The sequence below is a fragment of the Antechinus flavipes genome, chromosome 1 (assembly GCF_016432865.1).
Source record: "Antechinus flavipes isolate AdamAnt ecotype Samford, QLD, Australia chromosome 1, AdamAnt_v2, whole genome shotgun sequence".
Taxonomy (NCBI): Eukaryota; Metazoa; Chordata; class Mammalia; order Dasyuromorphia; family Dasyuridae; genus Antechinus; species Antechinus flavipes.
Genome location: NC_067398.1, coordinates 668,754,725 through 668,769,255, shown reverse-complemented (window position 1 = coordinate 668,769,255; position 14,531 = coordinate 668,754,725). Strand labels below are relative to the sequence as shown.

Sequence of the window (14,531 nt, the reverse complement as noted above, 5' to 3'; positions counted from 1 at the left end):
TCAGAATATGAGTTCTGAGGACAATAACTTTTTTTGTATACCCAGTGCTTAGCAGAGTACCTGGTACATAGTAGGCACTTAAATTCTAGTTCACTGATACTTAAAATATAATCCCTCTTATGTATAGTTTTCTTTTTTTTTAATTTTAATTTTATTTTATTTAATAATAACTTTGTATGTATAGTTTTCTTAAAATATTTACACTACCTTCCCTCTCAATAGTCCCTTCTCTGGCCAAACATTTTCTTTCAGCTGGTCTGGTTTGAGCTAGAGGCTCTTTTTTACTATTCTAGCTTTCCTCCTCTGACCACTCTAGCTCTCTTCAGTACCCTTCCTAAGTTGTGATTGTTCCCAGAACTGAACTTGATACTCCAGTGGAGTCTGATCATTAGAACTGTCCCCTCCTGAACACGACACCTCAATGCAGCCTGGCTTTCTTGCCTGTCACCACTCAGTATCTAATAGAGTCCAAAGAGATACCCTCAGCAGTCCTGAAATCATCAGAGAAAAATTTTGCTGCCCTCCATTCCCCACCAGAAGCAACATGAGAAACCTAAATTGGTGGTAATGGAAGCTAAACTTTTAAAATCTTTAGACAAAACCAGGGAACACTTTTTCCATCTGACCAGGATCCCCCAGCCCTCTTTCTAGGTGGGCAGCCCAGGTCAACAAAGGTGTATGGAATATTTCCCTCTGGGGTAGAGCGATCAATGCAGGCAATCAGGTAAAGTGTCAACAAATACCCTTATGTCCTCAATCATCCAAAGCGCACAAGAAAGTGAATCTATTTTATTCTGCCTCTCCAAGAGGAACTCATCCTCCTGGTTCCAAAAACCCAAGTCTCAGATTTTCAATAATAAATGATCACCTGAGAGTTTAAATGTGGCTTATCTGCCTGCAGGGTCTGAGAGAGGTCCAAAGTGCTTTGAGAACTCTGGGCATATAGATATTGCAAAATCCACTTTAGGTCAATCTCTTAGGGAAAGGGTATTTGGAGGTCCTGGGTTCTAACACTACAGGTATGATCTAAATCACAGTTTCCATGGGCCTCGGTAGAACCTGACAATCCCTAAGGTCCCTCCAGTTCTAGATTTATGATCTTACCCCCTTATATCAGGCTTAAATCAGCTCTTTCACATCTTCCATTTACTGTTCCTAACTGTATTCTAGAGTCAATCATATATATGTCTTAATTCTTTAAAGACAGCCCCTCAAGTCCTAAGACAGCACTATGCCCCATCCCTTTCTCCTATATCTTCTGTCAGTCAAGGAACATTTAAATGCCAAGCACTATGCTAAGCTCAGTGATAATGGGGAGACAACATAAAAACAATTATGTACAAATAAGGCATATACAGGATAAATAGGAATTAATCAACAGAGAAAAGGCACTAGCACTAAGAGGAAAAGACTTTCTGTAGAAGATGGGATTTTAGGTGGGACTTGAAGGAAATTAGGAAAGCCAGAAGGTAGAGACAAGGGTGAGCATTTCAGGTTTGGGGAATAGCCAGTGAAAATATCCAGTCAGGAGATAGTGTCTTTTTTCAAACAGCAGGGAATCCACTGTTAATGGATCTAAAAACATGTGGGGATCGAAATGGTCTAAGAAGACTGGAAAAGTGAGGAAGAGTAGCTTGTGAATGGCTGTGAATGCTAAACAATTAGATTAAGCAGTCCCACTTTTCCTTACCATCATAATCACCTTTTAGCTTAGCTACATCTTTCCCAAAATTTGGTTAACAGAACTGAACACAGGGAGACTATCTCATACTTTTTTTTCTGGCCACTTCACCTGTCTTTTATGCAGCCTGAGATTGGATTTTTAGCTTTCATAATAGAGTTAAGATATCTTGTACTTGCAGTCCAAAAAAACCCCCCAGATCTTTCTCAGTGAACCACTGGCTAGTTCATTCATTCATTCATTCACACCTCCTTCACTCTTTATTTGTGTGGTTGTTTTTGGAACCTCAGTACAGGACTTTACATGTATTCCACCAAATTTCATTTTCATATATATGCTTAAAACTTCCCTCATCAACTGCACACCTGGGAAAAGATCATACTCCAATATCTCTGCAGGGTTTAACTGCTTTAATAGTTCTGCATTTAGTCAATTCTCTGACATCACAGGAAGAATTTCAGTCTTCTAAACTCAAAGATTTTGCTGAAAAAGTCCCATGGTATTAACATACCAAGTAAGGGTAGCCATCGTCCTGGCTGGCAGTCAGGAGCTCAAGCTTTGTCTTAGAGGTGTCCCTGTCCATCTCGTCTGGCTAATGCAGTCCTTGGGCGCTGCTCATTCTGGCTCCCGGGGAGAGCCTGCTTAGGCCTCAGTGGCTCAAGGACTTCCGACCCTTCAGCATCCGCCGCAAGATCACCTTAATTCCACCAGGAGTGCTGAGTCTCCGAATCCAACCATGTTTCCGCTTCCGCTTGATGTTGCTGGGCTGGTATTCGTTGCCCCGGGCCTTAGAGCGCACCTGTTGATAGCCCCAAGGAGCCAGGGACCTAGGCTGTGCCACATGGAAGCTGCCACAGGGATCAGCAGAGATTCGAGTGAGGAGGCTGATAGTCCTGAGCTGGGGCAGCCATGGTAGGAACGGTCTAGAGAGAAGGAAGGGGGTTTCTGTGAGCAAGCTCAAGGAGAGGGGGCAACACTGCTGTGTTGCCAGGAGTCTTACCTCTGACCACAAGCACGTCACTAGACTGCTGTGTACCCGGTCCCTCAGTTATTAAATGGGCTAATTATTCTTATAACACCTTTGTCCCAGGTGGTCATTCTATTATAGAAACACTGGGACCTCGATTAGCAACACTTTGTCATTTACAAATCACCTTCTCACTTGATCCTCTGGGGAAGACAGAGCAGTATCATTAACCCCATTTTACAGAGAAGAAAACAAGTTTCCTCTAGAAAGGAAAAGTGACTTACCTAGAGTTAACTTCAAGGAAAGAGGGCACTATGTCTTTTGGCTGTAGGGAGATTCTCTCCCCCAGCAGCAAGGAGCCATTCAACCACCTCCCTCTCAGTACCAGTTATCCATCAACTCAACTATGAGCTCCTCAAGAATGGCTCTGTCATTAAAAACATTAGATCCCTAGAACTGAGCACAGAGGGCACTTCATAAATCTTAGGCTCCCCCACTCACTGAACCCTCCTTCCTCTTTTTTACTTATTGCCCCCCCTCCAGACAAGCTCACCCTGGCCTGGAATCCCGGCATTACAGATAGCAACAACTACCTCAAAGTGACACTAAATTCTGAGGCAGGCTGCTTCTCTCTAGAACTGCTCCCTTACTCCTCCAGAAAAGAAAATTCTTTTCTGAACTTTAAATTCCCCTTCCCCCCTCCCTTCCAGCCCCAACACTGCATCTCCTGAGACTCCCTCCTGGCTCCTGTCTAAAGCTAACATTCCATATTTTAAGGGTCCCCCATGCCCTTTCCAGTTCAAACATTAAGCACTGCAGTTGCAATCAGACCGTCTCAGACACTGTCTAATCATAACCTCGTGATTCAGCCTTCTCCGGAGAAGGATGAGGTTGGTCTGTAAGGTCCCGTTCTAACCCGAACCCTAACGCTCTCTCCACTCTAAAGTTGTAAGTTCTAAGGCCCTTCCCATCCCCCCGCTTCAGCTCTGAAGTTCCAGGTTTTAAGACTGCCCCCCTTCAGCGCTAACATTCACGTTCTAAGCCCGCCCCGCCCCCCTCCTCAGCTCTAACGTTCCACGGTCTAAGGTTCCCCCCCTTCAGCTCTACCCTTCCATGTTCTAAGGCTTCCCTCTCCCTCTCAACTCCACCGCTCCATGTTCTAAAGCTGCCCTTCTTTCTTCTCCGGATTCTTCTCTGCCTGACTCTCACCTGGGAGCAGCATGAGGGGCGATCCCACCCCAGGACCCCGCGAGGCCCCGGCACTGGCCAAGGGTACGCAGCACAAAGTTCATCCTCAGTCCTCTCCTCCTGGCCGTAGACCTCACTAAGCTTGAAGCAACACCTTCTCCTATTGGCTTCTCCCCGCCAATCGCTGCCTTCCGTAGGAGCAGGCGCGTCATACTCGGGGCGGACAAGTTCACCTTGCTCCTGTCCTCGGGGGAGGGGGGAATGCGGTGCTCTACCGCAAGGCCTCACGGGAATTGTAGTCCCTGTGGGCAGCTGGCGTCTACACAGCTGGGGCTGCATCTGCTGCTGGCTTTCAGAGCATTACCTGGAGCTAGTCAGTGTGTCCTGGGGTCGGAGCCGTAGCAGAGCGCTTAACACATAGTAGTTGCTTAATAAATTTTGAATGATCGATTTATTATTAACGAAGACTCAGTGGCAGAAAAACTTTAAGGTCAACTTCTGTTTGCAATAGACTTGGAAAGAATCTACTAGTTGCTGATCAAAAGCATCTGAGCAAAGGAGTCCCATCAGATGAATAAAAGTATTAACCGTGTATTGTGCTCCAGGGTTGTACTGAACACCAGGAATATAAGAGCAGGCAAAAAGAAGGACAGTCACTGCCTCCGATGAGCTTATAGTCTGAGGCAAGATCTCACACACACACACACACACACACACACACACATTTAAAGGGTGTGTGAGAAAGGGGAGGAGAGAAAGAAAAAAGGGGAGGAGAAAGACAAAGAGACAGAGACAGACAGAAAGAAAGAGGCAGAGACAGAGGTAGAAAGAGACAGAGACAGACAGAGAGAAATACAGAGAGGGAGGAGAGAGGAGAAACAGACAGAGACAGAAACACAGAGAAACAGAGAAAGAGACAGGGATAGAGAGAAAGAGAGAGAGAGACAGAGATAGAAAAAGACAGAGACAGAGAGGGGGGAGAGAGGAGAAAGAGACAGAAACAGAAAGAGAGAGACAGAGAGAGAGAGAGAAAGAGACAGGGATAGAAAGAGACAGAGACAGAGAGAAATACAGAGAGGGAGGAGAGAGGAGAAAGAGACAGAGACAGAGAGAGAGAGACAGAGAAAGAGACAGGGATAGAGAGAAAGAGAGAGAGAGACAGACAGACAGAGATAGAAAAAGACAGAGACAGAGAGGGGGGAGAGAGGAGAAAGACTCAGAAACAGAAAGAGAGAGACAGAGACAGAGAGAAAGAGACAGGGATAGAAAGAGACAGAGACAGACAGAGAGAAAGACAGGGAGGAGAGAGGAGAAAGAGACAGAGACAGAGAGAGAGAGACAGAGAAAGAGACAGGGATAGAGAGAAATAGACACACAGAGAGAGACAGAGACAAAGAGAAGGAGACAGGGATAGAGAGAAAGAGACACAGAGAGAGACAGAGACAAAGAGAGACAAACAGAAAGACAGAGAGAGACAGAGAGACAGAGACAGAGACAGAGAGAAGAGAGAGAGAGAAAGAGAAAGAGAGAGACAGAGACAGAGACAGAGAGACAGGTGGTGAGAAAGAGACAAAGAAAGACAGAGACAGAGTGAAAGAGATAGAGACAGACAGAGAGAAGGGGAGAGAGGTGAAAGAGACAGTTAGAAAGAGAAACAGAGAGAGAAAGAGGGAGGGAGAGACACTGAGACAGAAGTAGAGAGACAGAGAGCTCAGTTAGGGGCAAGGTGAAGATGTAACCCAATCAATAAACATTTACTAAATGTCAGGCACTATGCAAAGAAAGGACATAGAAAGGCAGAAGCCCTCTATAAATAAATAAAGACTTATTCAGGAGTCCCTGCGTGACAAAACCTTCTAAGCTCACCAAGAGTTTCTACAAAAACCCTCCTGCTCCCAGCAGTTATGAAGGGCAAACAGAATCTTGCTATATAACTCCCAAGAGTGTGCTGTGTTTATGTATCTGCCAGGGCACAAATGAAAAGTTGGTTTTTATTCTAAAGGAGATACAAGGATTGGGGGACTCCTTTACTCTCAGTGTAGAGTTCCTGGAGAGGAGGGGGGGGGGGGCCCACGATGTCAGTTTAAGAACTGACTGGCATCCAGACAGGTATTCTGTGCCAACCTTGAGAGTGCTTTGAGACCAGCACAATCGGTACCAGGAGGCAGACTTGAGTCAAGTCTAGGAGTCTCTGAGTGATGATTGAGAGGAAAAAGCAAGCTCTGGAAGAGTTAAGAAGCAATTGCAGCCATAGTGAAGGAGATATCCCCACCCTGCCAGAAACGATCAGCAAATCCATTGGCAAAAAGGAGATACTGAAGCAGGGCTGAGCTGTGGCAAAGAGACAGATCAAGGAGCACTGGTCCCCTTCAGGCTGAACAGAACAGAAAACTTTTTTGTTTTTTGCTAATATTATTCAACTTTTTATTGTTATTGTCATTTAGTCATTTTTCCATAAATGTTCTACTCTCCCCATTTATAATTTTTTTTGGCAAAGATACTGAAGTGATTTGCCATTTTCTTCTCCCCAGATCACTTTTAGAAAAGTAATTGAGACAAACAGGGTTAATTCAGAACCCCAAACCTGAAAGTTACCAGTTGTCCTCACCCCCTCAAGAACCAAAGTTCCCCCTAAAAAGTCTGTTCTTTCTCCAACTTCCCCTATAACCATCCAATAACAGACTCTATACTATGCTCTGTGGTGCTGATTTTTTTCCCCTTCAACATTTAGAAGCTATATAATGCTAGAGATAAGAAAAAGTTTAAATCAGTGCAGAAAACCAAATCTTTGTCTGGATGTTAGAAATTTTCTTATTTATTTTATTTTAATAGTATAATATTTTTCTTTTTTTTTAAATTACATATAAAGATGATTTTCTTTTTCTTATATATATATATTTTTTCACATTTATCATTCTGCACAAGAAAAACCAGATCAAAAAAGAAAAAAGAAGAAAGAAAAAAAAAAAGCAAGCAAACACCAACAAAAAAGGTGAAGCTACTATGTTGTGATCTACACTCAGTTTCCACAGTCCTCTCTCTGGGTGCAGATGGCTCTCTCCATCACAAGTCTATTGGAATTAGCCTGAATCACTTCATTGTTGAAAAGAGCCACATCCATCAGAATTAATCATCAAATAATCTTGTTGCTGTCTACAATGTTTTCTTGCATCTGCTCACTTCACTTAGCTTCAGTTCATGTAAGTCTCTCCAGGCCTCTCTAAATCATCCTGCTAATCATTTCTTACAGAACAGTAATATTCCATAACTTATTCAGCCATTCTCTGATTGACATCCACTCAGTTTCCAGTTCCTGGTTGCTACAAAAAGGGCTACCACAAACATTTTTGTACATGTGGGTCCCTTTCCCTCCTTTAAGATCTCTTTGGGATCCCAATAGAGATACTGCTGGATCACAGGGTATGCACAGTTTGATTATCCTTTGGGCATAGTTCCAAATTATTTTCCAGAATGGTTGGATCAGTTCCCAACTCCACTAACAATGTATTAGTGTCTCAGTTTTCCCACATCCCTTCCAACATTTCATCATTATCTTCTCCTGTTATTTTAGCCAATATGAGAGGTGTGTAGTGGTACCTCAGAATTGTCTTAATTTGCAAATCTCTGATCAACAGCGATTTAAAGCATTTTTTCATTTGACTAGAAATGGTTTTAATTTCTTCTGAAATTTGTTCATATCTAAAGATGATTGTCAACATTCGTTTTTGTAAAATTTTGAGTTCCAATTTTTTCTTCCTCCCCTTCTTCCTTACCTCCCAAGATAGCAAGCAATCTGATAGTATATCATTTTTTAACATATTTCCATGTCTTTTTGGAAAAGGAAAATCAGGACAAAAGGGAAAAATCATGAGAAAAACAAAAAAAAAAGTGAAAATAGTATGTTTTGTCCTGCATGCAGTCTCCATAGTTCTTTCTCTGAATGGGATTGGTATTTTCCATAGGAATTTTCTTAATTGGAATTGTGAGCTATTGTGATTGAATTAATAATGTTTATCTGATAGTTATACCTGAAGTCAAGAGGATCTGAGTTCAAATCTGGTCTCAGATACTTAATAGCTTCCTAGCTGTGTGACTCTGGGCAAGTTCCTTGACCCCAATTGCCTCGGAGTGATGGTGGGGAACAGAGAAAAGCCTGAGAGCTATTGCTTCAGGCAAAAAGGTGAGCTAACTGTTAAAATGACAGACAATGACAGATTAAGTTTCCCAGAAGGAAAGAACATAAGAAGGAAAGAAAAGTTTATATCCTAAAGCCTCTGAAAAAAGAGATTAGAAAGACCTGAGAAAAATCCAGCCTGAAAGAAGGAACAAAAATGGTCAACTACCAGCTGGTCATCTCTGTCCTTCATACATTACCCAATATGGTACCCAGCAGCATGGGCCAGCTAAGTGTCTCAGAGGGTAGAGAGTTAGACCTGGAGCCAGATTTTTGTTCAATTGTTTTAAGTCATGTCGGATGCTTCGCGATTCCATTTTGGCATTTTCTTGGCAAAGATATGGGAGTGTTTTGCCATTTCCTTCTGCAGCTCATTTTTACAGCTAAGGAAACTGAGATAACAGGGTTAAGTGACTTGTCCACAGCCAATCAGCTAGGTAGTGTCTGGGGCCACATTTGGCTTTTCTGACTCCAGACCTGGCATTCTATCCACTCCACAGCTGCTCAAGAAGTCAAACTCAGAAGTCAGAATAATGGGAGTCTCATAAGCCAGAAAGGGAGAGGAAAGGGAGCCCCATCCATTTTTGAGGGAAAGATTGAACCCAGTCTATGTGAATCGAGAGCAGAATCTGTGCTGCGAAAAGAGCCTCCTGGGCCATGGATCACAAAAGTCATATATTTGAGGTTCTTTCCATAAAAGATGGAGCTGTAGCCATTAAGAAAAAACAGCTTCTTGTGATTCAAGGAATGGAGGTAAGGATCCACAGGAATCACAAATTGAAAGATCAGTCAGTAAAGTTACAATCAGCATTAGCAAAGTATTGATAAAACACCACAATTCATTATAGTAAAAGAGTGCTCTGTTCTCTTTTGGACACCTGAGCTGAGTGAAGCCAGCAGATTCTTATCCCTAAAATTTAAATTTTTACATTTGTTAAACACATAATCCTTTAGTACTATGCATTATATGTCTGTTCTGTTCTGCTAATCTATCTTTACTATTTCTTAGCCAATAACAGATGGTTTTGAAACTTACTGTCTTATAATATAGTTTAAAGTCTGGTATTGCTCATATCTAACATATATAGGACTGCTTGCCATCTTGGGGAGGGGGTGGAGGGAGGGAGGGGAAAAATCAAAACATAAGCGAGTGCAAGGGATAATGTTGTAAAAAATTACCCTGGCATGGATTCTGTCAATATAAAGTTATTATTAAATAAAATTAAATTAAAATTAAAAAAAAAGTCTGGTATTGCTGAATCTCCTTCCTTTATATTGTTTCTCTTAGTTTCTTTGAAATTCTTGATCTTTTGTTCTTCCAAATGAATTTTATTATTAGTTTTTCTAACTCATTAAAATAATTTTTAGTAATTTAATTGCAATGGCATTGAATAAGTAGATTAGTTAGATAAAATTGTCGTTTTTATTACATTGGCTTCACCTACTCAAGAACTGTGAATATTTCTCCAATTATTTAATCTGACTTTATTTTTATAATCAGTGTTTTACATCTATCCACATCATTTCTAGGAATCACATTTTTTCTTAATTTGTTTTATTTGAGTTGTGAAACTATTATATTTTTTAAATTTTATTTTTCATTTCCAAATTCTTTCCCTTCAACTAGCTCCTTCTCCCCCCCCCATCATAAGAAGGCAAGAAATACAATACCCCTAATACATAGGAAGTCATGCAAAATATATTTCCACATCAGTTATGTTAGGAATCTCATTTTAGGACAGACACTGATAAGATGGAGAGAATTCAGAGTGAGTCAATTGGGATGATAAAGAGCTCAAGATTATGTCCTGTATATAGATCAGTTAAAGAAATTAGGGATGTTCGTCTTGGAAAGAAGACAAGGGAGAATATGGTAGCTGTCTTTTATTTTATTTAAAATTTTATTTATTTAATATTTATTTTAAAGTATTTTGTCTTTCATTCTGGAAAAGTGAAATTATATTTGTTGACCTTAGCCTCAGAGGAAGGAACTAGAAATGGGAAGGAGTGGATGTTCCAGAATCAATTGCAACCTGATGTCAGGAAAAAATCTCCTAATAGACTTGTCCAAAGGGGAATGAGCTGCCTAAGTGGGTCTTGAGTTAGGGGTGTCCCAGGCTTGCAATCTAAGAGTCACCCTGAAGACCCCCTGAACCCTCTATACCAAATGTGGTGATTTCACCTTTGTGTCATCTCTCTTCATCACAAGACCATTGCAACTGCCAACACATACTCTTCAGGCAAATATCATTGGACTCTTGTCTATTCCACAAAAAAAATCCCACATCTCAGATCCAGGCATTCTCTCCGGCTGTCCCCCTGAGAAACCACTCTAATCCAGTTGGACTACTGACCTCCCCAAATCCCACCTTCTACCAGAAGTCTTCTCCAATGCTTCTTAATTGCAGTGCTTTTTCTCTGTTAATTATTTCCAATTTATTCAACCTATAACTTGTTTTATATATATTTGTTTGCATGCTATCTTGCCCCATTACACTGAAACTCCTTAAGGACAAGGACTGCCTCTTTTTGTATTTCCAGCCCTTAGCATAGTGCCTGACACATACTACATTCTTAATAAATGTTCAGTGAATTGAATTTTAAATCACTGACGCTCTGTAAGTGGAGAGTGGATGACCATTTTTTGATATATTATAGGGCAGTAGTGTCAATCTCAAAGAGGAATGGATCCTTGTATAACATATTAACTTATCTGCATTGAATTGTCGTTTTATTTCGCTAAATATTTCCCAATTAATAAAAATGGCTAACATTTACATAGCATTTTCTGTGTACTAAGCATTATGTTAAAGACTTTACAATTATCATCTCATTTGAATCTCACAACAACCCTGTGAGGTTAAGTGCAATTATTATTCCCCTTTTGCAGATGGGGAAACAGAGGCAAATAGCATTTAAATGACTTGTCTAGTTCTGAGGAACAATTCTAGATCCAGCACTATGTCTACTGAGCTAACTGCCTTATATACTGATTATGTAGTTATAGGAAAACTACATAAGAGCAATTAGCCAAGCTACAAGTTTCATAGAAACAACTTCAAAGGGATCAATAGAGCCAACATAAGTTGGAACCTATTTGGGAATCTATAGAAAAAAAGCAAGATTTATTCAAGTACTCATGGAAAATAGTTGTATTTGTTGTATTTAAATAATAATTGTTATTGTTTTTCAAGAAATAATGAGCAGGCTGATTTCAGTTTATTTTATAACAATAGTTATTATTATTCTATAAGAAATGATGAGCAGGCTGATTACCGAAAAGCCTTAAAAGATTTACATGAACTGATGCTGAGTAGAGTGAACAGAGCATTGTACACAGTAACAAGAAGATCACACAATGATCAGCTGTGTTGGACTTGGCTCTTCAAAGCAATGCAGTGATTTAAGACAATTCCAAAGGATTTGGATGGAAAATATCATCAGCATCCAGAGAGAGAACTATGGGGACTGAATTTGGAATGAAGTATAGTATTTTCAATTTTTTTGTTTGTTTTGCTTTTTCTTTCTCATTTTTTTTTCCCCATTTGATCTGATTTTTCTTGTACAACATGATGGAAATAAATATGTTTAGAAGAATTGCACATACTTAACCTATATCGGATTCCTTGTTGCTTTAGGAAGAAGAGAGGGGAAGGGAGAAAGAAAAATTTGGAAATAAGATTTTACAAAGGTGAATGCTGAAAATTATCTTTGCCTACATTGGGAAAATAAAATGTGATTGGAAAGTTTTTTAAAAAGAAAAACAAAAAACAAAAAAATTAATAATTGTTGCACATTTCCCAGAAAGAGCTATTTAATTGTGATTTAAAAATCAAGATTACAATAAATCACAATTAAGTGATTAATAAAATCACTGGGCCAAAACCCTCAAAGGTATGTATGGCCTTCTCCTTGACGTAGACTCTGCTGGATCCTGTACCATGCATGCACTTTTATGCCTTATAATCATAACCAACAAATGGAGCATTATCGACATTTGCTCAGCAGAAGATACAACTAGGGATTTAGTCCCCTACAACTGGCAGTGTATTGGGCCATTGATGTTCAGGGAAGGTGATAGACTTCAGACTTATTCAAGCCCGTGTTCAAATACCAGCTCTGCCACTTACCAGCTCTGTAACTCCAGATAAATCTCCTCTCTATTTGTGAAGCTCAATTTCATCATATATAAACTGGGAATAGCAATGAGTTCTTTGCCTGACTCATGGGACTGTTGTTTCTATTTCTATTATTTATTTATCTTTTACAAAAAGATCCCAGTTTGGCTATTTGTAGCTATGTGATCCTGGGCAAGCCTCTGATTTCCTCAGTTTTCTCAACTATAAAATGGCATAATATTAGCATTTGTCCCCCCTCGTTTTGTGGATACCAAATAAAATAATATTTGTAAAGTGCTATAGTGACCCTAAAGATTTATTAGTTAATACATATCAAAATTTCGCTTTAGAGAAAAACTCAGATTGTATTTCATTCAGGAAGCATTTATTAAATGTACTATTGAGTACACTCTTGTCTATCTCAGTCATCCTTAGATAGAGATGGTTGTCCTGTTCTTCAAAATTTCTAGAATATCCATTAAGCTGGTGGCTGATGTTGAAATTATAAACAAAAAACTCAGGAGGCTTCATGAACTCTCTACAATGGATATCTGATAACCATCCCAATAACTGACATGTATGTAGCATTTTAAGTTCTTTTTAAATTTTATTTAATCTTTTAAAAAAATGTTCATTTTATCTATTTTTCCTTTAAAAGCTATTTTGTCCAATCTGAACTTTAAAGAACTATTTTGTTCAATTTGAACTTTGTACACAAAGACAAAAAAAGAACATTTCCATGTACAAAGCACAACATAAAAAGATGATTTAATATATTTCCATTTTCGTGAATTTCCATTTCATACTGTTTACTTAAAAAAAAAAACTATATATTATTCTCCCTCCCTCCCCACTCCACCTTACAGAAGATTACTATTAGACACAAATATGCATGCATATACATATACATACATATTTTATGTGTAAAACCATACTATGCATACTTCCATGTTTCACTTCTTTCTCTGGATGTGGCTATCATCTTCCTTCATAAGTATTTATAACGCTCAAAATGATGTCATCATTCTAAGAGAGAGAGAGAGAGAGAGAGAAGCCTAGAATTTACCATTTAATAGCCCTATTAACTTGGGCACCTTATAAAATCATCACAATGTCACAAAATCTCCAGCTGGAAGGGATCTCCTAAGGCATCTGATTCAATTAAACCAAACAGGAGTCTTTTCTTCAATATCCCTTTTAAGTGGTCATTCAGCCAAAGGCACTGGGAGTAGGACTCAATTGACACTTAATCCTTGCTTTGCCACAAATAAATAAATAAATGAGCAAAATAAGAGAGATGGAGGAAACATTAGGAAAAAAAATGAGACTGATGCAAGAAAACCATGGGGGGGAAAAAAACTTCACCAAAATTTGGTAAAGAAGGTAGAGAAAAAAACAGAATATACAAAAATCCATTGAAGATGAGAATCCTTAAAAAGCAGAATTGACTGAAGCAGGGAAAAGATGTATAAAAACTTCACTGAGGAGAACGCATTAAAAATTTTCATGAATTTGTATGTCATTCTTGCACAAGGACCATACTAATCTTTTCTGCATCGTTCCAATTTTAGTATATGTGCTGCCAAATCAAGCACAAGAAAAAAGCATTAAAAAGCAAAATCTATTAAATGGGAAAGAAAATATAAAGGCTCACTGAACAAAATACTTCTTTAAAAATTAGAATTGAGCAAGAAGAAGCTAATGTTTCCATGAGACATCAAAAAACAATAAAACAAAATGAAAAGAATGAAAAAAAATGGAAGAATATGTGAAAACTCTTACTGAAAAAACAGGTGACCTGGAAAAGAAATTGAGGAGAAATAATTCAATAATTATTGGACTTTGTGAAAGCCATGGTTCTCCCCCCCCCCAAAAAAAAAAGTCCCTAGACATCCTATTTCAAGAAATTATTGAGGAAAATGAAAGCCTAGAATGGAGAGTAAAATAAAAATTGAAAGACTCCACCTACTGAAAGAGATCCCAAAATGAAAACTCCCAGAAGTATTATAGCAAAATTCCAGAGCTCCTGGAGGAAAAAAAAAATGTTGCAAGCAGCAACAAAGAAGGTATTCAAATATTATGGAGCCAAAATTAGGATAAAACAAGATTTAGCAGCTTCTACATTAAAGAATTGGAGAGCTTGAAATATGATATTCCAGAAAGTAAAAGAGCAAATACTACAACCAAAAATTCACCTACCCAGCAAAACCAAGTATAATTCTTTGGGGTGGCAGAGTAGGGGGGTGAAGTGATGGATATTTAGTGAAATAAAAGACTTTCTAGCATTTCCAATTAAAAAACCAGAATTGTAGAAAATTTGAGTTTCAAATAAGACTCAAGAGAAGCATAAAAAGATAAACATGAAAGAGAAATCATAAGGAATTCAGTAAGGCTAAACTGTAC

The 14,531-nt window shown here is 39.1% G+C and overlaps 1 protein-coding gene and 1 non-coding gene across 2 annotated transcripts; both read right to left on the bottom strand.

The window, feature by feature from the left end:
- Positions 1-2,076: 2,076 nt before the first annotated feature.
- Positions 2,077-4,063, bottom strand: MRPL34 (mitochondrial ribosomal protein L34). Its single transcript, XM_051972115.1, has 2 exons — positions 3,858-4,063; positions 2,077-2,604 (listed from the first exon to the last, which is right to left on the bottom strand). Exons 1-2 carry the CDS (start codon positions 4,046-4,048, stop codon positions 2,331-2,333), a joined length of 465 nt encoding a protein of 154 aa, XP_051828075.1. The 5' UTR covers positions 4,049-4,063; the 3' UTR covers positions 2,077-2,330.
- A 9,553-nt stretch (positions 4,064-13,616) lies between these two features.
- Positions 13,617-13,723, bottom strand: LOC127546021 (U6 spliceosomal RNA). Its single transcript, XR_007949892.1, has one exon. It is a non-coding gene; the product is annotated as a U6 spliceosomal RNA (small nuclear RNA).
- Positions 13,724-14,531: the final 808 nt, after the last annotated feature.